The sequence below is a fragment of the Salvelinus namaycush genome, chromosome 25 (genome assembly GCF_016432855.1).
Source record: "Salvelinus namaycush isolate Seneca chromosome 25, SaNama_1.0, whole genome shotgun sequence".
NCBI classification, from domain to species: Eukaryota; Metazoa; Chordata; class Actinopteri; order Salmoniformes; family Salmonidae; genus Salvelinus; species Salvelinus namaycush.
In genome coordinates, this window is record NC_052331.1 from 40,532,226 (window position 1) to 40,557,470 (window position 25,245).

Genomic DNA, 25,245 nt, shown 5'->3' on the forward strand with positions numbered 1-25,245 from the left:
GTAATGTAATGCACTGTAATGTAATGTACTGTAATGTAATGTAATGCACTGTAATGTAATGTAATGAACTGCAATGTAATGTAATGAACAGTAATGTAATGTAATGTAATGCACTGTAATGTAATGTAATGAACTGTAATGTAATGAACAGTAATGTAATGAACAGTAATGTAATGAACTGTAATGTAATGTAATGCACTGTAATGTAATGTAATGCACTGTAATGTAATGTAATGTAATGCACTGTAATGTAATGCACTGTAATGTAATGTAATGCACTGTAATGTAATGTACTGTAATGTAATGTAATGCACTGTAATGTAATGCACTGTAATGTAATGTAATGCACTGTAATGTAATGTAATGAACTGTAATGTAATGTAATGTAATGTAATGCACTGTAATGTAATGCACTGTAATGTAATGTAATGAACTGTAATGTAATGCACTGTAATGTAATGTAATGTAATGAACTGTAATGTACCGTAATGTAATGAACCGTAATGTAATGCACTGTAATGTAATGTAATGCACTGTAATGTAATGTAGTGTAATGAACTGTAATGTAATGAACTGTAATGTAATGTAATGCACTGTAATGTAATGTAATGTAATGAACTGTAATGTAATGAACTGTAATGTAATGAACAGTAATGTAATGAACTGTAATGTAATGAACAGTAATGTAATGAACTGTAATGTAATGAACTGTAATGTAATGAACTGTAATGTAATGAACTGTAATGTAATGTAATGTGAGATGTACAAACTAATGTGTGTTGGTTTTTGCATTTTGGTCCAAGTGAGTTTGTACTGGTTGGTGAGTTTGTACTGGTTGGTGAGTTTGTACTGGTTGGTGTGTTTGTACTGGTTGGTGTGTTTGTACTGGTTGGTGTGTTTGTACTGGTTGGTGAGTTTGTACTGGTTGGTGAGTTTGGACTGGTTGGTGAGTTTGGACTGGTTGGTGAGTTTGGACTGGTTGGTGAGTTTGTACTGGTTGGTGAGTTTGTACTGGTTGGTGTGTTTGTACTGGTTGGTGTGTTTGTACTGGTTGGTGTGTTTGTACTGGTTGGTGTGTTTGTACTGGTTGGTGAGTTTGTACTGGTTGGTGAGTTTGTACTGGTTGGTGTGTTTGTACTGGTTGGTGTGTTTGTACTGGTTGGTGTGTTTGTACTGGTTGGTGTGTTTGTACTGGTTGGTGAGTTTGTACTGGTTGGTGAGTTTGTACTGGTTGGTGTGTTTGTACTGGTTGGTGTGTTTGTACTGGTTGGTGAGTTTGGACTGGTTGGTGAGTTTGTACTGGTTGGTGTGTTTGTACTGGTTGGTGTGTTTGTACTGGTTGGTGTGTTTGTACTGGTTGGTGAGTTTGTACTGGTTTTTGTACTGGTTGGTGAGTTTGTACTGGTTGGTGAGTTTGTACTGGTTGGTGTGTTTGTACTGGTTGGTGTGTTTGTACTGGTTGGTGAGTTTGTACTGGTTGGTGTTTTTGTACTGGTTGGTGTGTTTGTACTGGTTGGTGAGTTTGTACTGGTTGGTGTGCATGGGTGGTCATTTATTGGTCTCTGTATACCTGTTGTGTATCTGTGATTGTGTGTATATTTGTAAAAATGTTGGTGAATTACTGCATCCTTACATGGGTGTACTAGCATGATGAGATTATGAATATTTTAGCATTCGTATTTCTGTTTATAGATCTATATACTTTAAGTTTGTGTGTGTACTTCTGTGCATTACAGCCTCACCACACATCCCTCCTGAGGGACCACATTCCCGTTCCTCCCCAGTATACAGTCTTTAACAGGATTAGAATGTTTACTCCTGTCAGTTACATCTTTAACAGGATTAGAATGTTTACTGCTGTCAGTTACATCTTTAACAGGATTAGAATGTTTACTCCTGTCAGTTACATCTTCAACAGGATTAGAATGTTTACTGCTGTCAGTTACATCTTCAACAGGATTAGAATGTTTACTGCTGTCAGTTACATCTTTAACAGGATTAGAATGTTTACTGCTGTCAGTTACATCTTTAACGGGATTAGAATGTTTACTCCTGTCAATTACATCTTTAACGGGATTAGAATGTTTACCGCTGTCAGTTACATCTTCAACAGGATTAGAATGTTTACTCCTGTCAGTTACATCTTTAACGGGATTAGAATGTTTACTGCTGTCAGTTACATCTTTAATGGGATTAGAATGTTTACTCCTGTCAATTACATCTTCATCAGGATTAGAATGTTTACTCCTGTCAGTTACATCTTCATCAGGATTAGAATGTTTACTCCTGTCAGTTACATCTTCATCAGGATTAGAATGTTTACTCCTGTCAGTTACATCTTCAACAGGATTAGAATGTTTACTCCTGTCAGTTACATCTTTAACAGGATTAGAATGTTTACTCCTGTCAGTTACATCTTTAATGGGATTAGAATGTTTACTCCTGTCAATTACATCTTCATCAGGATTAGAATGTTTACTCCTGTCAGTTACATCTTCATCAGGATTAGAATGTTTACTCCTGTCAATTACATCTTTAACAGGATTAGAATGTTTACTCCTGTCAGTTACATCTTCATCAGGATTAGAATGTTTACTCCTGTCAGTTACATCTTCATCAGGATTAGAATGTTTACTCCTGTCAGTTACATCTTTAACAGGATTAGAATGTTTACTGCTGTCAGTTACATCTTTAACAGGATTAGAATGTTTACTCCTGTCAGTTACATCTTCAACAGGATTAGAATGTTTACTGCTGTCAGTTACATCTTTAACAGGATTAGAATGTTTACTCCTGTCAGTTACATCTTTAACAGGATTAGAATGTTTACTCCTGTCAGTTACATCTTTAACAGGATTAGAATGTGTACTCCTGTCAGTTACATCTTTAACAGGATTAGAATGTTTACTGCTGTCAGTTACATCTTTAACAGGATTAGAATGTTTACTCCTGTCAGTTACATCTTCAACAGGATTAGAATGTTTACTGCTGTCAGTTACATCTTTAACAGGATTAGAATGTTTACTGCTGTCAGTTACATCTTTAACAGGATTAGAATGTTTACTCCTGTCAGTTACATCTTTAACAGGATTAGAATGTTTACTCCTGTCAGTTACATCTTCATCAGGATTAGAATGTTTACTCCTGTCAGTTACATCTTCATCAGGATTAGAATGTTTACTCCTGTCAGTTACATCTTCATCAGGATTAGAATGTTTACTCCTGTCAGTTACATCTTTAACGGGATTAGAATGTTTACTCCTGTCAGTTACATCTTTAACGGGATTAGAATGTTTACCGCTGTCAGTTACATCTTCATCAGGATTAGAATGTTTACTCCTGTCAGTTACATCTTTAACAGGATTAGAATGTTTACTGCTGTCAGTTACATCTTTTACAGACCCTCTCTCTTGGTAGCGCAGAGACATGCATTCGTCACCAACGGCAACAGCTATGACGCTCTCCCCACATCACACACACACACACACACCCCAACCCCCCTCGCTCTCAACCACACGCACACACACACACCCCAACCCCCCTCCCAACCACACACACACCCCAACCCCCCTCCCAACCACATACCCCAACCCCCCTCCCAACCACTCACACCCCAACCCCACTCCCAAACACACACACACACACCCCAACCCCCCTCCCAACCACATACCCCAACCCCACTCCCAAACACATAGCCCAACCCCCCTCCCAATCACACACACCAACCCCCCTCCCAACCACACGCCATGATTGAGCCCCACAGTAACATATTATCATCCTAAACTTAGTTCAAAATATAAACCCGTTTTACCATGAAGTACATGCACAAATCACAGTACTAGAAAGAAACCATGAACAAGTTAACAATTAGTGCACAATAACAAAACAAGTGTTTTATACAGCTCCACACAAAAAATATACGGAAATTGGAATATGTATCAATGCAGAATGAATGTAGTGATGTTACAATGAAGGGAAACACGTCTGTGAGAGGCGGTGGGTCTTACTGAGCTGTAGAGGAATCCCTCTCCGTTCATGCCGATGTAGAGGCCGGCCTTCACCCCTTGGATGGCCACCACCCTCAGACCCACAGGAATAAGATTAAACAGGGCTGAGAGAGAGAGAGAGAGAGAGAGAGAGAGAGGGGAGAGAGAGAGAAAGAGCGAGAGAGAGAGAGAAAGAGAGAGAGAGAGAGAAAAAGAGACCCAACCAAATCATGAGAAAACAAAAAGATAATTACTTGACACATTGGAAAGAATTAACAAAAAAACAGAGCAAACTAGAATCCTATTTGGCCCTAAACAGAGAGTACACAGTGGCAGAATACCTGACCACTGTGACTGACCGAAACTTAAGGAAAGCTTTGACTATGTACAGACTCAGTGAGCATAGCCTTGCTATTGAGAAAGGCCGCCGTAGGCAGACATGGCTCTCAAGAGAAGACAGGCTATGTGCTCACTGCCCACAAAATGAGGTGGAAACTGAGCTGCACTTCCTAACCTCCTGCCAAATGTATGACCATATTAGAGACACATATTACCCTCAGATTACACAGATCCACAAAGAATTCGAAAACAAATCCAATTTTGATAAACTCCCATATCTACTGGGTGAAATTCCACAGTGTGCCATCACAGCAGCAAGATTTGTGACCTGTTGTCACAAGAAAAGGGCAACCAGTGAAGAACAAACACCATTGTAAATACAACCCATATTTATGCTTATTTATTTTAACTTGTGTGCTTTAACCATTTGTACATTGTTACAACACTGTATATATATAATATGACATTTGTAATGTCTTTATTGTTTTGAAACCTCTGTTAGTGTAATGTTTACTGTTCATTTTTATTGTTTGTTTCACTTTTGTGTATTGTCTACCTCACTTGCTTTGGCAATGTTAACACATGTTTCCCATGCCAATAAAGCCCCTTGAGTTGAATTGAAAAAGAGAGCGAGAGGGGGAGAGAGAAAGAGAGAGAGAAAGAAAGAGAGAGGCGGAGAGAGAGAGAGAGAGAGAGAGAGAGAGGGGGGAGGGGGAGAGAGAGAGTAAGAGAGAGAGAGAGAGAGGGGGAGCGAGAGAGAGAGAAATAGAGAAAGAAAGAGAGTGGGGGAGAGAGAGAAAGAGAGAGAGAGAGGGGGGGGGGAGAGAGAAAGAGAGAGAAATAAAGAGAGAGAGAGAGAGAGAGAGAGAGAGAGAGAGAGAGAGGGGGAGAGAGAGAGAGAAAGAGAGAGGGGGGGGAGAGAAAGAGAGAGAGAGGGGGGGGAGAGAAAGAGCGAGAGAGAGAGGGGGAGAGAGAGAGAGGTATTACTCACATGATACCTTTAGACCTCACACTTCCAGTAATTCACTTTTTCTTGTGAACGATCTGCTGAATTACCCAGGAGATGAGGTGGGGCGTTTGAACAGTGTCTGGCATTGCAGTTATTCATGTCCTTTCCTTTTGAAGTGGACATCCCTCTCTCAGGTGAGAGGTCTAGACTTCCTCTAGAGCAGGGTTCCCAAACTGGCGGCCTTGTGATTTTATTTGCCCCCCACCCCAAGTTTCCTGAGCAAAATGTTTTTCTTTTTTTATTATTATTGTGGGACATAAAAGATTGTAAAAACACCAAGAAATCATCTCCAAGTGATTTTAGTTTTGGAAATCTGTTCCCAAGTATTCCCATGCATAAGAGACACGTGATCATATGAAAGGTTTGAAATTATTATGTTTAAGTCAAATATTATATCTGTTTGGGCTTCTTGCAGTCTACAAAATTATATGTAATTATATTCCGGCCCCCAAACCATCCACTCAAGAAGAAAATCGTCCCTCGGCGGAATCTAGTTGATGACCCCTGCTGTAGAGGTTTATTTCCATGGTGGCTAGGGATACAGAACGACCACAGGGACCCCGTGAAGAAGATTGTAAGTGGCGACGGAATCAGATAAAGCTCACAGAGATGAGAGTAGAGGTGCCAACGCACGTCCGTCCGCCCAGCAGATTCAATTTCACTCAATAAATATCGACGTGCCGCTTTCGCCTAGCTACGGTATAAATCTGCCCCTGAGGATCCCCAGGAAGGTGATGCACTGAAATGGCTGTGTTGGTTCTTCCAGCAATACACTCTTGGAACAAGGTGTGAGAGGTTGGCCCATATGCACGCCTTACTTTTCTCTTTTCAATTTTGTAGCTCTCATCCCTCGCTCTGTTGCACTTCCAGATGGATACCTCTGTCACTTTGATGACCAAATGTGTCTCTCCAAGGATTAGTGCATGACTCCCTGAGAAGACAGAATGTTCTGGGCGAGAGCTGCCACTACATCAGCCGTCAACCGCACAGACATACTGTACACTCCTAGAAAAACAGTGTTCCGAAAGTCTCCTTCGGCTGTCCCCATAGGATAACCTTTTCTGGTTCCAGGTACAACTATTTTGGGTTCCATGTAGAACCCTCTGGTGAAAGGGTTCTACATGGGACTCAAAAGAGTTCTACTTGGAACCAAGAAGGGTTCTTCAAAGGGTTCTCCTATGGGGACATGCGAAGAACCCTTTTAGGTTCTAGATAGCACCTTTTTTTCTAAGAGTGTAGGGTTCAGTCATATCAGAGGCAGTCGCCACAGACAGATCTACATGCCATTGCCTGAGATCAGAGAATTGGTAAGACGTGTAGAATAGAAATCTGCATCGCTAGGAAATTATTATTATTAACTGCCACAGCTCTCAATTCACTTGCTCAAAAACTGTGACTTAACTCATGAGACAGGAGCTGTGCTACACTTGTCTTCAGGAAGAGAAAACCTGACGAATGACTCAATAATCATGGCCTCTATGCGTGCAAATACATGGGCAAATGAGTTAACAACCACCCTGTACTCACATGTTTGTAATGGCAACTTTCTCTGACAGTCACCCAACTAAAGCTGGCCTAACCTGCCAAATGCTAATGTAAAAAAAAATGACCAGAAATCTGTATCCATCAAAAGGGCAGACAAATGTGTCAAAGTGGCTCGAGGAAACCAAATCCTTGGAATGTCAGCCATCCAAAGGAGCTGTAATCGGCCAAGGCAAATCCTAACAGGATGGTAAGCCTGTTTGATGCATTAATACAGTATGGGCTCTGCAGATAATAAAATCCCAGGACGGTTTAGAAAGTTCTGGGCCATGTAAATGGGAAGGGCAGTTCCTATAATCCTGACGGACACAAATCCATTGCGTGAGACTTGGTGAGAGGAAGTGGGGGGGGGGGGGGGGGGGGGGGGGGGGTATACAATGACAGACTTCAGCTGAGAGAGCCTTCTCTAACAACTGATGCTAAACATGTGCAATGGCCATGGAGATGCTAGAGCAGGGGAAGAACTAGCACTGTATATGGAGTTGGTATCTCATAACCAACGATGTCTTCATGGGCCTCTCATAACCAACGATGTCTTCATGGGCCTCTCATAACCAACGATGTCTTCATGAGCCTCTCATAACCAACGATGTCTTCATGAGCATCTCATAACCAACGATGTCTTCATGGGCCTCTCATAACCAACGATGTCTTCATGGGCCTCTCATAACCAACGATGTCTTCATGAGCCTCTCATAACCAACGATGTCTTCATGAGCTTCTCATAACCAACGATGTCTTCATGGGCCTCTCATAACCAACGATGTCTTCATGAGCATCTCATAACCAACGATGTCTTCATGAGCCTCTCATAACCAACGATGTCTTCATGAGCTTCTCGTACCCAACGATGTCTTCATGAGCTTCTCGTACCCAACGATGTCTTCATGAGCCTCTCATAACCAACGATGTCTTCATGAGCTTCTCATAACCAACGATGTCTTCATGAGCTTCTCGTACCCAACGATGTCTTCATGAGCTTCTCGTACCCAACGATGTCTTCATGAGCCTCTCATAACCAACGATGTCTTCATGAGCATCTCATAACCAACGATGTCTTCATGAGCCTCTCATAACCAACGATGTCTTCATGAGCTTCTCGTACCCAACGATGTCTTCATGAGCCTCTCATAACCAACGATGTCTTCATGAGCTTCTCATAACCAACGATGTCTTCATGAGCCTCTCATAACCAACGATGTCTTCATGAGCTTCTCGTACCCAACGATGTCTTCATGAGCCTCTCATAACCAACGATGTCTTCATGAGCTTCTCGTACCCAACGATGTCTTCATGAGCTTCTCATAACCAACGATGTCTTCATGAGCTTCTCGTACCCAACGATGTCTTCATGAGCCTCTCATAACCAACGATGTCTTCATGAGCTTCTCGTACCCAACGATGTCTTCATGAGCTTCTCATAACCAACGATGTCTTCATGAGCTTCTCGTACCCAACGATGTCTTCATGAGCCTCTCATAACCAACAATGTCTTCATGGGCTTCTCGTACCCAACGATGTCTTCATGAGCCTCTCATAACCAACAATGTCTTCATGAGCCTCTCATAACCAACAATGTCTTCATGGACCTCTCATAACCAACAATGTCTTCATGAGCCTCTCATAACCAACAACGTCTTCATAAGCCTCTCATAACCAACAATGTTTTCATAAGCCTCAATTTGTGCAGGTAATTTTAGAGGAGTGATCAACAGACGACGCAATTAAATTACAGAGCGTCGGATTGCTGACTCAATATTGAACACGGTTGTTAATTAATTTAATGGAGGTTACCAGCATTCTCGTGTAATTGTGTTCTAACCTACCAGTCAATCATATTACCAATAAAATGTAGACTCAGAACTGTAAATGCAGCTGCCTGCACCCTAAACCAGTTTTATCAACCCATCAACAAATATCATGACATGACATTTAGAAACTAAATGTCTCATTTTGGATAATTACAGTAAACACAATGTTTTGCATTGGTGCATGAATTCCTCCTGTTCTCTGAAATCAAGATTGTCCTTGCCAGAGTCGCCTTCAGATCGCTGCCTAGAGAATTAGCGTTGACAATTTTTTATTGGAGTGAAATTACGGTAGCCATATAAATGTAATTGAAATATTGGTCGGATTTCACCGGAGCTGGGCCCACCTAGTATGCAGTGAGTGTTCTGTTCACTGATCCCAACAGTACGACCAAACCGGCTCCTAAAAATAAATGATTCCTTCGCTGCTGCACATGACAGAGGTCAGGAGGTCGGGTAGTTCAAGGGTGAAGGTAATCTATTATTCGAATAATACAGCACACCGATCGATAATGTGAGTGATAATCTATTATTACAATTAAAAACAAAACAAGTTTTAAGTGAGAAATAGGTATTGGTCTGAAGTTGAAAAAGAAAGGAAATGAACAAGCAGCTGCGGGGAGGCGTGTGGCCCCTACCTCCTTGGGTTCAGGCTCTGACTCAACGAAGGAGAGGCGATGGGGGTTCCCGACGCTCCTGAAGGAGTTATCCAGTCGGATGACCATCGCGATGAGCGTGTCTAAGGTTAGATTGTCGTCTCGGGAACGCCAACTCCGTCTGGACCTCTTCTGAATAATGTGCAGAGTGCCGGCTCATTCCATCCGCTGGATGCTGCCACTGTCAGAAATCTGAGCACGTACTCCACCGTGGTCTGGCCATCCTGCCCCCCCCCCCCCCTCCCCTCCGGTGGATGGCCGAAGACCATCCTGAACAGAGTGGGAGAGAGGAAAGGAGGAGCTGAGTTCCTATGAGAGATTCATGGCTCTGTTCAGGGGGGGGGTCTTCGACCATCCACCGGATGGTGCTGGGTTCCGGTGGACGACATTCTAGATCCCAACATAATCCAAGAATTCCACCTTCCCCGTCCAGACCCGCTCCTCGCCCTCTGGGCCGTTCTCCTGGCCGGCTTCGTCCTGCGGCTGGAACCGCGTGTCGGAGGGAGGGTGTACTGTCACATCTACTCCCTCTCCGGCGCTCAACGTCGCCGGTCTACTAACCCCCAGGACCTGGCAACCCATCATCACGCACGGCTGGCAACCTTCATTATGCACACCTGGCAACCGTCATTACACACACTTGGCAACCTTCATTACACACACCTGGCAACCTTCATTACACACACCTGGCAACCTTCATTACACACACCTGACAACCTTCATTACACACACCTGGCAACCTTCATTACACACACCTGGCAACCTTCATTACACACACCTGGCAACCTTCATTACGCCCTCATGCTTCTTGACTTCATGCGTCAACGTTACACCACTACACACATTGTGGAGATTAATAAGTGAGTATAAGCCATGCCCACAAAAAAGTGGGTATACGGCATATACATGTGTATTACCTCCACTACACCACTGATCTTAACTCCTCCTCCACTAACCAGATTGGTTGAAACAGTGCAGAAGAGAACCTCCCCCAACAGTTTTTTTCTTCTTCTCGTCAAGACCAATATCTAGGGGGATCTAGTTTCAGGAGCTTCTTTTACACCTTGCTACATTTGGTTAGGTTCTCGGTAGCGACCGGACAGCTCATGACGAGAGCCGTGTGTTGTGTACCTCCAGTCAAATTGGTTTGCACATTTTCATGGACATTGGTTTATATTGGCATAGATATGATGATAGGGAGATTTGAATTTAACATTGAGTTTCAACAAATGCCATACAAATACATCACACAGATCAATACGTGAATGCCAAGCTTTCTCCTTACATTTCTCTACCTCTTAATCTCTCTCACATTCTCTCAACCTCCCTCCCTCCCTCCCTCCCTCCCTCCCTCCCTCCCTCCCTCCCTCCCTCCCTCCCTACCTCCCTACCTACCTTCCCTACATGTCTATTGGTATTTATTCCTCTCAGGTTCTCCAGCTCTCTCTTCCTCTATTCATCCCTTCATTTTCCATCCTTCCCCCAGTGGGAAAAACAGACATCATGGTCACGTTATATACTAGTTGTCTAAAGGAAGGGTTTTTAGCAAGCAGAATATGTTTTTATCTGGTTGTTATCTGGATATCTGACCAGATAACAACCAAAAGATGACGTCGTTCCCATGACAATTTGATTTCCTCATGGCAAAAAAGTTGTGAAAGAGACCAGTCGGTTGCTGCAATCTGGTTATACGACAACTTCTAAACCAGAAGTGATATCAATAGGACATCATGAGCCAGCCAGTTCTTTCTCTCCTTCCCTCTCTCTATCGTCTTCAGTCTCTAAGCATGAGGCGTCTCTCAGACGGAATTATTTATTAGGTACAAACGGAGTAGGGGGTATTTTTGGTTGCTAAATGATTTCCAGTTTACTGCGCTCCTCCACCCCCTGATACCATTTTTCCAACAGTCATTTTCATACCATGAATTTCATACCATGAAAGTGAAGAGAAATGACTGGTGGAAAGGATCCTTTGGACCAGATGTCCCCTGAGAAAGAAGTTCCTTCGATTGATTTTATTATAAGTCATGAACATCCACAGGGAAAATGCAGTTGTGACAATCACAGGCTTTAGAGCTGTTCAAATCAAAACAACGTGACACTTACATTCACACAGTGGAACACAAGGGATGTTTCGCTTGGTACTTCCAGTTGATATTAAAATATATACAGTTGAAGTCGGAAGTTTACATACACTTAGGTTGTTGTCATCAAAACTCGTTTTTCAACCACTCCACACATTTATTGTTAACAAACTATAGTTTTGGCAAGTCGGTTAGGACATCTACTTTGTGCATGACACAAGTAATTTTTCCAACAATTGTTTACATTTGTTGGAAAAATAAAGTGGTGATCCTAACTGACCTAAGAGAGGGAATTTTTACTAGGATTAAATGTCAGGAATTGTGAAAAACTGAGTTTAAATGTATTTGGCTAAGGTGTATGTAAACTTCCGACTTCAACTGTATATTTCAGTGTTCTCAGTTGGACATGCAAATTTAAATGCAAATAGTTATTTTTCTCAATACAATTTACTATGGAATTGACCCCTAGGATGTTTAGTTGCCATTATTACACTGATATTAGTCTTCAGATAACAATGAGACGATTTACTACTAGTTTGGAGGTTTTTTAGCACACCTAACACTGTCTCACTGTAACATTCTGACCATAGTTCTTGTGTGTTTTACTTGTTTTAGTGTTGGTCAGGACGTGAGCTGGGTGGGCATTCTATGTTGTGTGTCTAGTTTGTCCATTTCTATGTATGCCTGATATGGTTCTCAATCAGAGGCAGGTGTTTGTCATTGTCTCTGATTGGGAACCATATTTAGGTGGCTTGTTTTGTGTTGGGGTTTGTGGGTGGTTGTTTCCTGTCTTTGTGTTCTGCACCAGATAGGACTGTTTTCGGTTTTCACATTTATTGTTTTGTTGCTTGTAGTGTTCACGTTATTATCTTTATTAAATCATGTTGAACACTAGCCGCGCTGCGTTTTGGTCCTCTCCTTCATCCCAGGAAGAAAACTGTAACACTCACAGGCACAAAACAATATGTGTGAATTGACTCATCTCCAAGACATTGTTTAAAAGTTCAAACCAATTGATTGTTTGAGGCTGCCCTATTTTACATAGGTATAGATCTTGGCAGTAGATGTTGGCACTAAACTAGAACAATACTTCACACACATTTTGTTTCACTGTAAATCAGTGGCGGTCGGTGCTGTTTAAGATGATGGAGGGCGATTCTTTTTTTTTTCATGAACATGGCCTTATTTCTATTACAGCATATTGGATGAATGTCATTCATTTTCCATTTACCCAGTTCAATGTAACATCGATGTCACACCAGCCTTCGCTTTGGCTCTCCCTCCAGTCCAGCTCAGGTGTTCGGTGTCGCCGGCCGTCTAGCTGCTGCCGAACCTACTGCTGGCAAACGTCCTTCACTCATCAACCCCGGACTTGTCTCGTCATCACTACACACACCTGGTTCCAATCCCCAACTCTATCACTGTATATATACTCCCTCTGTCATTTGTCTTTGTCGGTCAGTGTAAATGTTACTTGTTCTCCTGACAGGAATCTCTTCTCTATTTCCTGAATACCTTATATTTTGCACTTTCTGCCTTTTTGTTTATGAAGATATATTTTGAGCACAACAGCGTTTGAGTCATCGTCCCGCTTTTATCTCTGGTGCTTAAATCAATTCAGTAGTTCTAAACCTGCGACTGCCTCCTGCCTACTCCTCTCTACACCAGTGACAATCGATAAGTGTAGGTTACTGCATTATGCTCACATTTTTCCTATACCCAATGATCAGGAGGTTTCTACAACCTAGCCTATGAATAAAAGTTTACAACGTACAGGTTGAGAAATGTGAATAATTAAGGTGGCAGACAGTGACAGATTCAACACCGCCTTGCACACTCTTGCCTGCATCTAGCTGATCTAGGGTGGAATCATTAGTCCAACAGTTTTAAATGTGAGCTTCTATTGGACAAATTCAGGTACGTTTATCCCTGTTTCGCTCAGTTTGCTTCTGTGTTTAAGAAACGTTTTTCAACAGAATCGCGGACTGAATACACCTTTGATCACACACAAACAGTTTACTTTAATAACAGCCAAATACAAAACAGCATGATCACTTTGTCTGTTGTATAATTCCTTCTCACATTGACACACTCTCCTCCGTTCACCTTTTCCCTTTGCTTGTGGACAGTGCACAACACATCAGCTGTCTGTGACCTGGCGAAAAAACCTTTCCAAAGCCAAACATTCATTCACATTCAATTACTGTGTAAGTCTATGGAATGGGGTGAGAACCACGAACCTCCAAGGTTTTGTATTGAAGTCAATGTAGCCAGAGGAGGACGGACACTAGCTGTCCTCCGGCTACACCATGGTGCTACCCTAAAGAGTGCTGTTGAGGCTACTGTAGACCTTAATTGGAAAACAGTGTGTTATAATCAATTATTTGGTGACGTGAATATATTTACTATAGTTGTATCTAAATGTTTCACAATTTTTATTTTCCTCAAATTCACTGAGGAGGATGGTCCTCCCCTCATATCATGCAATACCATAAATTAAGGAATGTTAAATGGGGTAGGGTGAGTATCCCAGTTCAGAGTATTTATAAGTGCATCCTTCCACCCTTCCTTGAAGCAATCACTGATCAGAAAAGACTGGACAGGTGAAAGCCTAGTGGTGGAGCCTTTGCGTTTACCTGTCCAATCATGTCTAATCAATGATTACATCAAGAAACAAAGGAAGGAAGGACTTGTAATGGGGCCAGTAACTCTTGGTAACCATGGGGCATGCTGGGAGTCGTAGTGCCGAACCAATTACTCACTGTAGTCGCTGTTCTCGTCCTTGCTGCCATCGATAGAGCCATCCGGCTGCATCTGCAGGTAGAAGCCTTGCTGGCTGAACAGTCGTGTCACGATGCCTTTCAGCTGCGGCTCTGAAACAAAGGACAGACCCCACCACGCCCCACCCCCCAGGGGCACGTCAGACCACACCCCTACTGCCTGACACCTTGCCACTGCTGCACACATTGACAAACTAGTAAAACACATGTTGAGGATGGGTTACCAGGTTGGTGTCAGGGTCAGGGGTCAGAATAGACTTGGTCTAGTACAAGAAAATTCAAAGGAATCCATAGGTGGCCTTGTAGTCTTGTAACACGATAGTAACCTATGCTTTTTTTAAACTGTTATCTTGTTGAACATTGCCAACTTGCTAGCTAAGGTATCTCCTAACCTCTACGTGGCAAACTGATACTTGAGTCCTGATGCACCTGTAACCATTAGAGATACAGTATCTACTGCCCTCTTGTACACTGGTGATGTTAACAGGTGGTCCTTGAAGGTGATGATGTAATCTGGAATTAATATATTACGGCAGCTGACCTACGTTTGGGGTTTTGGTGTTCGCGATTTGCCTGATCTTGGCTACATCTTTACTATTTTCATCAGGAGAGTGACTTGTGGATTCACTCAGATTTTTCCACTATTCACCAAAAGACGAATCCTAACTTTTTATGCACTTAACTTGAACTTTTACGTAAATCATGCACTGACGTCAATGAGATAAAAACAAAAATCCCAAGTTAGTATTCAGCCCTAACTAACTGTTTGCTTCTAGATGGGCCTGGAGATTTCGGTGAACCAGTACTTCATAATGTGGGTTTGACTAACAAAATATCTACAATGTTTATTGTGCCGTTAAGGGCTTCAACTCTACAAGTGATCTCCAATCAAAGGCTATGGTAATATCATGAGGTTAGTCACCCCAAAATGTTATACCATCTATAAAGAACGCTGAGTATTATATTCTGATGCCTAGTCACCTTACCCCTTACCTCTATCACTCCAGTATCCCTGCATATTGTCAACATGGTACTGGAACTGACACTGCATATAGTATGCTTACTTACTTTATCACGTTCTTCTTATTTTTCTATCTCATGTGTTTTTGTTCTACCTTGTTATTTTTAGTATTACATTCTAATTGATTACTGCATTGTTGGGTTTAGATCTTGAAAGAAAGGCATTTCACTGTACTTGTACACGTGACATTAAAACGTTAAACTTGAAACTTGAGTTGCCATCCAACTTTGTGGTGCTTGTGACATTTGGTGCAGGGCTTGTGAAGGAGCAGGTGGATCATGAGGTTTAGCCCAAGGCTATGGGAGTCTTTCGCCGACTGCAAGAAAAAACGTGTGAAAAAGTATGTTTATCGTTGAGAAAGGGTGGGGGTGCTAGAAGATCACGTTAGGAGAAACAATCATCTGCAAATTCTCCAGCCTGGTGTCATAGACTAGACATAACATAGTAAATGTACATCTGGGACACTTAAATTAGTATGATATGTTACGTTTGGTATGGTTACATAAGATTGGATGGTTGGTCGGGTGTATAATGTGATCGTCTAGCAACCCAAAGGTTGCTAGTTCGAATCTCATCATATATATATCAACTACTTTTCAACTACTTACTACTTTTTAGCTACTTTGTAACTACTTAGCATGTCAGCTAACCCTTCCCCTAACCGTAACCCTTTTAGCTAACCCTAACCTTAACCCTTTAACCTAACTCCTAAACTTAACCCTAACCCCTAGCCTAGCTAACGTTAGCCACCTAGCTAGAATTCGTAATATATCATACGTTTTGCAAATTCAGAACTTATTTTACATTTCGCAAATTCGTAACAGATTGTACGTTTTTGCAAATTGGTAACATAGAATACGAATCGTAATTCGTAACATATCATACGAAATGGGTGATGGACATCCACAAATGAATACTTACCATACGAAACGTAACATATCATACTAAATGGAGTGTCTTGTTTTTGCATACAGAATAATACGAAATTCTCTGAGACCAGGTTGAACTCTCAGTGATGGTTAATGTGTAGTTATTTTGATTGTGTGTGGATAGTTGAGCTTCTATAGAGATTATCAACAGGGGCACTTAGCAGTGAAAATAAAACATTCTGAGTAAGATATCTTGGATTTGGTATTTTTGGTCCTTCATTATTTAGGATTTATGAAAGCAAATGTGTTAGATTTGGATTGAACAGTAGAGGCTCGAAAGGAGTACCTCTATTGTGGTAGTGATGCTGCTTACGGAGTCACGCGTTTGCGAAGGTTCAATTTGAAGCTAAGGCAGTTGTGATCCAACTGTATAATCCATTGGATCAACCATCGCACAACCAGGCTGTTCTTTTCTAATCTGTGGTAGTTCAAAATAACCTTCATCAAACTGAGACCGAACGGAAAGTCACAATCTGTAAATAATAATCCTGTACTTTGTTTGAGGCAAACAAACTACATTGTCCTTGGATACAAGTTCATTATTCAATTGAATTTTCTTGGCCTTTAAATTAAACAAACCCTGTATTGATTCGAGTCCAGATCTCTCTAGAGGTGAAGTGTGAACATGTGGACGGGTTCAAAGAGGGCTGATGGAGTAGCATCTGACCTCAGAACAGAATCAGAATCATCGCCAGTGTCCACAGTGGAATCCCCAGTGGACTCCAGGGCTGGTCCTGGAGCAGATATGTGCCATTTGATCAGCACTGTCGTTGAGCCCAGGGTCGGCTAGCAAGCTGACCTCGCATCAGTGAAGGTTAATGTCGGATCAACCGTACTTCATTCTGTCCATCAACCCACAACTCACCGGCGGCAGAGCCGTCAATCTCTGGGACAGGCCATCAAGAGTAGGGAGAGTGGTGTGGAGGCTAGGGAGGAGGTAGGGCAGGGAGAGTGGTGTGGGGGGTAGGGCAGCTAGAGTGGTGTGGGGGGTAGGGCAGCTAGAGTGGTGTGGGGGGTAGGGCAGGGAGAGTGGTATGGGGGGGGCAGGGAGAGTGGTGTGGGAGGAGGGGGAGAGTGGTGTGGGGATAGGGGGTAGGGGGAGCGTGGTGTGGGGCGTAGGTGGAGAGTGGTGTGGGGGATAGGGGGAGAGAGATAGTAGTGTGGGTGGTAGGGGGAGAGTGGTGTGGAGTATAGGGGCAGGGAGAGTGGTGTGGGGGGAGGGGGAGAGTGGTGTGGAATATGGGGGGGGCAGTGAGAGTGGTGTGGGGGGAGGGGTAGAGTGGTGTGGGGGAGGGGGGAATTGTGTGGGGGTGGGGGGGGAGGGGGGAATTGTGTGGGGGATGGGGGTGGTGTGGGGGATGGGGGGGTAATGGTGTGGGGAATAGGGGGAGGGGGTAATGGTGTGGGGGATAGGGGGAGGGGGTAATGGTGTGGGGGATAGGGGGAGGGGTAATGGTGTGGGGGGTAGGGGGGGTAATGGTGTGGGGGATAGGGGGAGGGGTAATGGTGTGGGGGGAGGGGGTAATGGTGTGGGGGTTAGGGGGAGGGGGTAATGTGTGGGGGTAGGGGGAGGGGGTAATGGTGTGGGGGGTAGCAGGGTGGGACCTCACTAAATGTGATAACTGCACTACTATGAATAAAGGCTTGAACATGGGCTTAGTGATCACTGACAGCAGAGCAAATCTGCTCCATTTAGAGGGAAACACAATGGACGTGGTTGTGTTGTGTTGTGTGTGGCAGTGGATATGATATCAGTGGAGGCTGCCGAGAGGAGGACGGCTCGTAATAATGGCTGGAACGGAGTAAATGGAATGGCATATTTGATACCATTCCACCAGTTCTGCTCCAGTCATTACCACGAGCCCGTCCTCCCCAATTAAGGTGCTACCAACCTCCGTTGCTGTGTGTCTGGGTAGGTGCGTTTGCTTGCAAATGAAGTATGCAGGTATGTGTGTGAGGAGAGGGCGTGTTTAAGTATGAGTTTGAGGGAAAGGGCGTGTTTAAGTATGAGTTTGAGGGAGAGGGCGTGTTTAAGTATGAGTTTGAGGGAGACGTGTGGACAGTGAAAGAACAAATTGCCTGTGTTTGTGCTCGGGATATGCCTACCACGGGAGGACGTGCCTGTGTGTATTCAAAATTGCACAACCTGAAGTGTGACAATGTACAGACATAAACAGGGACAGTTGGGCATGTTGACAAATGGCGTTATGACCATGAAATGATGAATGATCACCTCAATCGCTATAGTCGACACTTTAGACAGGGAGAAACACAGCTCATCAATACACATGGATAAACAGACCTCCACCCAGTCACACAACAATACTCCACATGTTAAACACATGTTAAACACACACCTGAGGAGCAGCAGGAAGAGACAGAGTGAAAACTGATCAGACAGACAAACTGAAAGACGGAGACATAAAAAGCAAAGGAGAAGAGGGAGAGAGTAACCAAAGAAGAGACTACTGCAAGACATCTTAAATCACAGAAAATACGAAATCAGGAAAAATAGAAAAAGGAGAAATCCAAATTGAAAGCAGTGTCAAAACAATTATCAGAGGAGTCACTGGCATCAGACAGGTGCTGCAAGCCACTACCACCACCCCCACCCCCACCCCCACCCATCACCACCCACTACAACCCCCACCCCTCACCACCCACTACCACCCCCAACCCTCAACCACCCCCACCCCTACCACCCATTTCCACCCCCACCCCTCACCACCCACCCTTCAACCCTCCACCCCACCCACCCCCACCCACTACCACTCCACCGTCCAACCCTCCACCCCCACCCACCCCTCACCACCCACTACCACCTCAACCCTCCACCCACTACCACCACCCAGCCCCACCCTCCCACCACCCACCCCTCACCACCCACTACAAACCCCACCCCTCACCACCCACTACCACCCCCAACCCTCACCACCCACTACAACCCCCACCCTCCAACCCTCAACCACCCCCACCACCCACTTCCACCCCCACCACCCACTTCCACCCCCACCCCTCCCCACCCACTACCACCTCAACCATCCAACCCTCCACCCACTACCACCACCCAGCCCCACCCTCCCACCACCCACCCACCCAGCCCCACCCTCCCCCACATCCCTTCTCACCCCCAGCCTTTCCTAGCAAAAGGGGTATCGACATGGGCGCGAGATGATGCAGGGGGTGGAGACGGAAAACAACACAGCACACACGGATGGAGGCTGAGCTACTGACCTAGCCTGCCGCCCTTACGGGACACCTGTGGAGGTTTGGAGGATGCATCTTATGAGGGAGATAGAAGGAAAAACAACATTCTTTTAACAGACAAATTCCTCCAGCAGGCTGCTTGTCAAAATGTTCTAATCATTACAGCAGTATGATGATATGAAGTCTGTCTGTCTGTCTGTGATTCTGTTCTATCTGACTGTCTGTGGTTTTGTTGGCTGTCTGTCTGTCTGTGTGTCTGTCTGCCTGTGTTTTTGTTGTCTGTCTGTCTGTCTGTCTGTCTGTCTGTCTGTCTGTCTGTGGTTTTGTTCTGTCTGTCTGTGGATCTGGTCATTCTGCCTGTCTGTCTGTATCTCTGTCTGTCTATCTGTCTGTCTGTGGTTTTGGTCTGTCTATCTGTCTGTCTGTGGTTTTGGTCTGTCTATCTGTCTGTCTGTGGTGACAGTGCACCTCCCATTCATCACATGACAGCCTTTGGCTGGATAAGGAGGGGAGTGATTGGCCAGTTCCTCTTTATCTGTGCACCAGGAGAAGGGGAAGAATGATAGCTTAGCATAGTAGCCCCGTAGTCTGTGTCCATCAATATGGATGGTAGCGTCTTAATCACTATAGCTACCTCTCACCACTGCAGTAAACCTTCCCTCTGCAATAAACATGTACCATTAAACATTTACCATTAAACATTTACTCTTAAAACAGCCTTTGTGCACTGCGGTACAACTTATCTCCACTAAGTCTCAATCTCCATTAATTATTGAATTATTTAAGGTAGCATTAATTTCAACATGGCAGGGGAGATGTAACAAATGAATATCAATTAGCAAGCTTAAATATATGTGAATATATGTAGGTTATAGCCAATATCTGCCCTACCTTCTAATAGAAATACACAGCCTATAGGATAGAATAGCAATAATGGTGCTAAGATAATAGATCATTATGATCACGGCAATATAACATTAATATCGGTAACGTCACAACATACTTTTACATTGAGGCTGATACGGTAGGATATGGGTAAACTGTGCAGTGGTTCTCGACAGACAACACGTGAGCTATGGAACAGGTGGATTTTTCGCATTGCATTCTCAGGCACCGCGGATAAATCTACCTCCAGCCTTAAAGATAAGGCATTTGACTGCAGTAATGCATTAGCTCAGCGCGGTCGAGGGGCGGGGAAACCGTTTCACACAAAACTACAGCACTGACCTGGTCGCCGCCGAGCGGCTGGTCTTTTCTTGCCGCTGCAGAAACGGACTTTGCTGAAGACCCCCAAGAAATGGCGCTCGTATATGGAACGAGGATCTTTGCTGGGGCTGGGACGGCGTTTAGTAGTGGAGACTCGGTCGCTGTTTGACTCCCTCGCCTGGCGTTTCTGACGGATCAAGGAGCTGGCGATAGCGGCCATCTCCCTCGCGGGCGAGCCGAACCGAACCGAGCCAAGAGTCGTTGGACAGAGATCGAGTGGTTGTGTGGTAGTTTGGAGCAAAAAGAACCGTGATTTTTTTTTTTTTTTAAATACGATCCACGCGGATTTAGCAAAATCTCATTATGACCCCTTAGAAAATACACAAATTCATTGCAGGGAAAGTATAAAATGCCACCAATTTACGCATAATCTAGGCTATTCAAAAAAAATGCAACTGTGGTAAATAAGTTTGTGTGTTGTCGGAGCGTGCGTGCGCAAAATTGAGTCTCGGGTATTCATTCCAGTGTCCCCCTCGGTATAATCCTCATTTGCACGGAAAGTCTGTGAGTGTCAAAATATCCAGCACCATAATGCATTCGAGACACCTTAAACTTCACTGTACACTATTTCATCAACAGCTGGGTGAATGCAACGTCTCATAACTTTTCAATGTATTAAGCCGAAGACAAAACCGAATCGAGAGGGGGCAAAGGGTAGGCGGCGGTCCATTTGGCTTCCCCACTCACTCTCCGGGACTACGGGCATCTGTGCCATCTGTACCAGCCCTTCTACCAGCAGACCCTCCGAGCACGGTCGGGGAAAGATAATTATCTGTGAGAATGCAGCAGCAACATAGTGATTTGGCTTTACAATGAGAGAAAAACATTTGCGTTTCGTTATTATTGTTCGTATGTAAGACTATAAAAATCTTCCAAAATGCCGGTTTCCTTGCATACAACACGATTGGTGTAATGGATTATTTCCTTCCGTATGGATGGTTAGCGGGTGCTCTCCTCTCGCCGACAGGCATGAGTGAATGGGCTCACGGTTCTCTCTCTACGCAATCATACGTGATTGAGGTTTGGATGAAGAATTCCCCCGGGGAACAGAGAAAAGGAGAGAGAGAATTGAGAGAGAGCCAGGAGGGAGAGGAACGAGACAGAGAGAGAGTGTGAGAGTGCGAGAGAGAGTACGTGCATGGTGCGTGTATAAGAGAACAACAACAAAGAGAGAGAGAGAGAGTGAGTGCGCATCTCCAAAATAACGGTGTGCCGTGTTCGTCCACGCGCGCGATCAATCCAATGAGTCTTTCTTCAATTTGAAATGTATACGGTACCGAGGTCCGTCGGAAAGGGCTAGAGAGCCAATTTGGACCGGTACTATCTATCCCCATTATACCATTCTAATTCCAGTGGTTTATGAATTAATTTCTTATTCAGCAGTTTTATATTGCTCAAATATATATATATATATATACACTGCTCAAAAAAATAAAGGGAACACTTAAACAACACAATGTAACTCCAAGTCAATCACACTTCTGTGAAATCAAACTGTCCACTTAGGAAGCAACACTGATTGACAATAAATGTCACATGCTGTTGTGCAAATGGAATAGACAAAAGGTGGAAATTATAGCCATTAGCAAGACACCCCCAATAAAGGAATGGTTCTGCAGGTGGTGACCACAGACCACTTCTCAGTTCCTATGCTCCTGGCTGATGTTTTTGGTCACTTTTGAATGCTGGCGGTGCTTTCACTCTAGTGGTAGCATGAGTAGGAGTCTACAACCCCACAAGTGGCTCAGGTAGTGCAGTTCATCCAGGATGGCAATCAATGCGAGCTGTGGCAAAAAGGTTTGCTGTGTCTGTCAGCGTAGTGTCCAGAGCATGGAGGCGCTACCAGGAGACAGGCCAATACATCAGGAGACGTGGAGGAGGCCGTAGGAGGGCAACAACCCAGCAGCAGGACCGCTACCTCCGCCTTTGTGCAAGGAGGTGCACTGCCAGAGCCCTGCAAAATGACCTCCAGCAGGCCAAAATGCATTGTCAGCATATGGTCTCACAAGGGGTCTGAGGATCTCATCTCGGTACCTAATGGCAGTCAGGCTACCTCTGCAAGCACATGGAGGCCTGTGCGGCCCCACAAAGAAATGCCACCCCACACCATGACTGACCCACCGCCAAAACCGGTCATGCTGGAGGATGTTGCAGGCAGCAGAAGCGTTCTCCACGGCGTTCTCCAGACTCTGTCACGTCTGTCACATGTGCCTATGTGCTCAGTGTGAACCTGCTTTCATCTGTGAAAGCACAGGGCGCCAGTGGCGAATTTGCCAATCTTGGTGTTCTCTGGCAAATGCCAAACGTCCTGCACGGTGTTGGGCTGTAAGCACAACCCCCATCTGTGGACGTCGGGCCCTCATACCACCCTCATGGATTCTGTTTCTGACCGTTTGAGCAGACACATGCACATTTGTGGCCTGCTGGAGGTCATTTTGCAGGGCTCTGGCAATGCACCTCCTTGCACAAAGGCGGAGGTAGCGGTCCTGCTGCTGGGTTGTTGCCCTCCTACGGCCTTTCCACGTCTCCTGATGTACTGGCCTGTTCCTGGTAGCGCCTCCATGCTCTGACACTACGCTGACAGACACAGCAAACCTTTTTGCCACAGCTCGCATTGATGTGCCATCCTGGATGAACTGCACTACCTGAGCCACTTGTGTGGGTTGTAGACTCCGTCTCATGCTACACTAGAATGAAAGCACCGCCAGCATTCAAAAGTGACCAAAACATCAGCCAGGAAGCATAGGAACTGAGAAGTGGTCTGTGGTCACCACCTGCAGAACCATTCCTTTATTGGGGGTGTCTTGCTAATTGCCTATAATTTCCACCTTTGTCTATTCCATTTGCACAACAGCATGTGACATTTATTGTCAATCAGTGTTGCTTCCTAAGTGGACAGTTTGATTTCACAGAAGTGTGATTGACTTGGAGTTACATTGTGTTGTTTAAGTGTTCCCTTTATTTTTTTGAGCAGTGTATATTGCAATATTCAAGTAAATACTTATTTAGGCGCCTTACATTAGCTTGAAGTGTCAATGGACACCTGATGGCTAAAGGTTATATGCAAAATGTGTTAATTCCCCCTAGACGAATCCTAGTGCACAGCGCAGATAATGGTTGAAAATAAGCACATATTGACAAGGCCGAGACAACACAACAGACAGACCAAGCAGAACACACACGTACCTCATGATGAAATACTGTGACTTTAGGTGAATAGAAGGTGGGTGAAAGTTCTATTTTCTGTTCCATGGGTTATTACAGTATCATTACATTGCAATGTTGTCATGACTTCATAACAAGTGTTATATCATGTCTGATGACTATATAACAAGTGTTATATCATGTCTGATTACTTTATAACAAGTGTTATATCAAGTCTGATGACTATATAACAAGTGTTATATCAAGTCTGCCAATATTAAAAAAGTGTTCTGGCAGGCCCTCAAGGAAAGTGCCAATTCCTGAACCTCTGTTGCATTAACTGATGAAAGGTCGTGTGCGTGTATGTGTGTGTGAGTGATTTTCTTTCTGGCTCTGTGTCCTATGTCGTTGTGTGTCCTCATATAGGAGGGCACACACGAAAGTGGCTTAAAGGGTGGGAGAATGACGTGAGCCATACATGGAAAACCTCTTGGCTCCCTGCCACGGAGAATCGGGCATGAACCATTCAGGGATTAACTTCGTCTGGGTTTGACGATTTCTCCGAAAATGAATCAATGATGCAGGAAGCTACTCCACCTCTCTCTCTCCAAATAAGGTTTTTTGTTTTTCTATAATATGTGTCATATTATAGACAATAGTAGCAACATATCATAACATAACAGTCAGTATAGGTGTCATGTAAATGTCAGTAAATATTTTCGGTGTACTTGTCACTGTACAAATTACAAATGCTCCTTTATTTATTTATGTAATTTTAGCCTCAACAAAGCTTAGTCAGCGTTCAGTATGTTGTGGAGATATTGGAACATTTACGACAGCGCGGCCAAAGTGATCTTGTCCACCAGCTGTGAGGCTGTCAACCCGGGTGTGCAGTGCCACAGCAGGCGGTTCCAAGAGTTCTGCATATTGTCTTATATCTAGCGCCATCTTGTGGACAAACCTTACCATTGCGTCTTTGTCATGCATCAAGTTCTAACGTTATCTCTATCTAGCTTCTTTTGTCCTTAGAGCATACTGCATTTGTTTACACTTTTATCTTGCATATAAAACGAGGTTACTGTACTGGAAAAGTAACCATGTGACACAAAGGGAGGTGTGATAGTGAACATGTTCATGATATAATAAGAAGTGTATTTGTATTTATTAAGGATCCTCATTAGCTACTGCCAAGGCAACAGCTACTCTTCCTGGGGTCCAGTAACCTTAAGGCAGTTAATTCCATTTTACTTCCTGGTCATGTCCCCTAATCTTTTGAATGGTCTTGACGATTATATCATGAAATCTGTGAAAACATGGTCATTTAAGATATACACTGAGTGTACAAAACATTAGGAACACCTTCATAATATTGAGTTGCACCCCTTTTGCCCTGAGAACAGCCTCAATTCGTTGTGGCATGGACTCTACAAGGTGTCGAAAGCGTACCACAGGGATGCTGGCTCATGTTGACTCC

At 44.0% G+C, this 25,245-nt stretch overlaps 1 protein-coding gene across 3 annotated transcripts in view; it reads right to left on the minus strand.

The window, feature by feature from the left end:
* Positions 1–25,245, minus strand: part of LOC120020123 (fibroblast growth factor 12-like) — a 63,151-nt gene that overhangs the window by 18,494 nt on the left and 19,412 nt on the right. The window contains exons 1-4 of one of the 3 annotated variants that reach the window (XM_038963580.1): positions 20,589–20,787; positions 19,389–19,436; positions 14,187–14,297; positions 4,008–4,111 (exon numbers count right to left, since the gene is read on the minus strand). In XM_038963580.1, the coding sequence (XP_038819508.1) occupies positions 4,008–4,111; positions 14,187–14,297; positions 19,389–19,436; positions 20,589–20,787 (462 nt within the window). Of the gene's footprint in view, positions 1–4,007; positions 4,112–14,186; positions 14,298–19,388; positions 19,437–20,588; positions 20,788–25,245 lie in introns of those variants that run through there. The other 2 variants (XM_038963581.1, XM_038963583.1) reach the window with 2 other exon arrangements.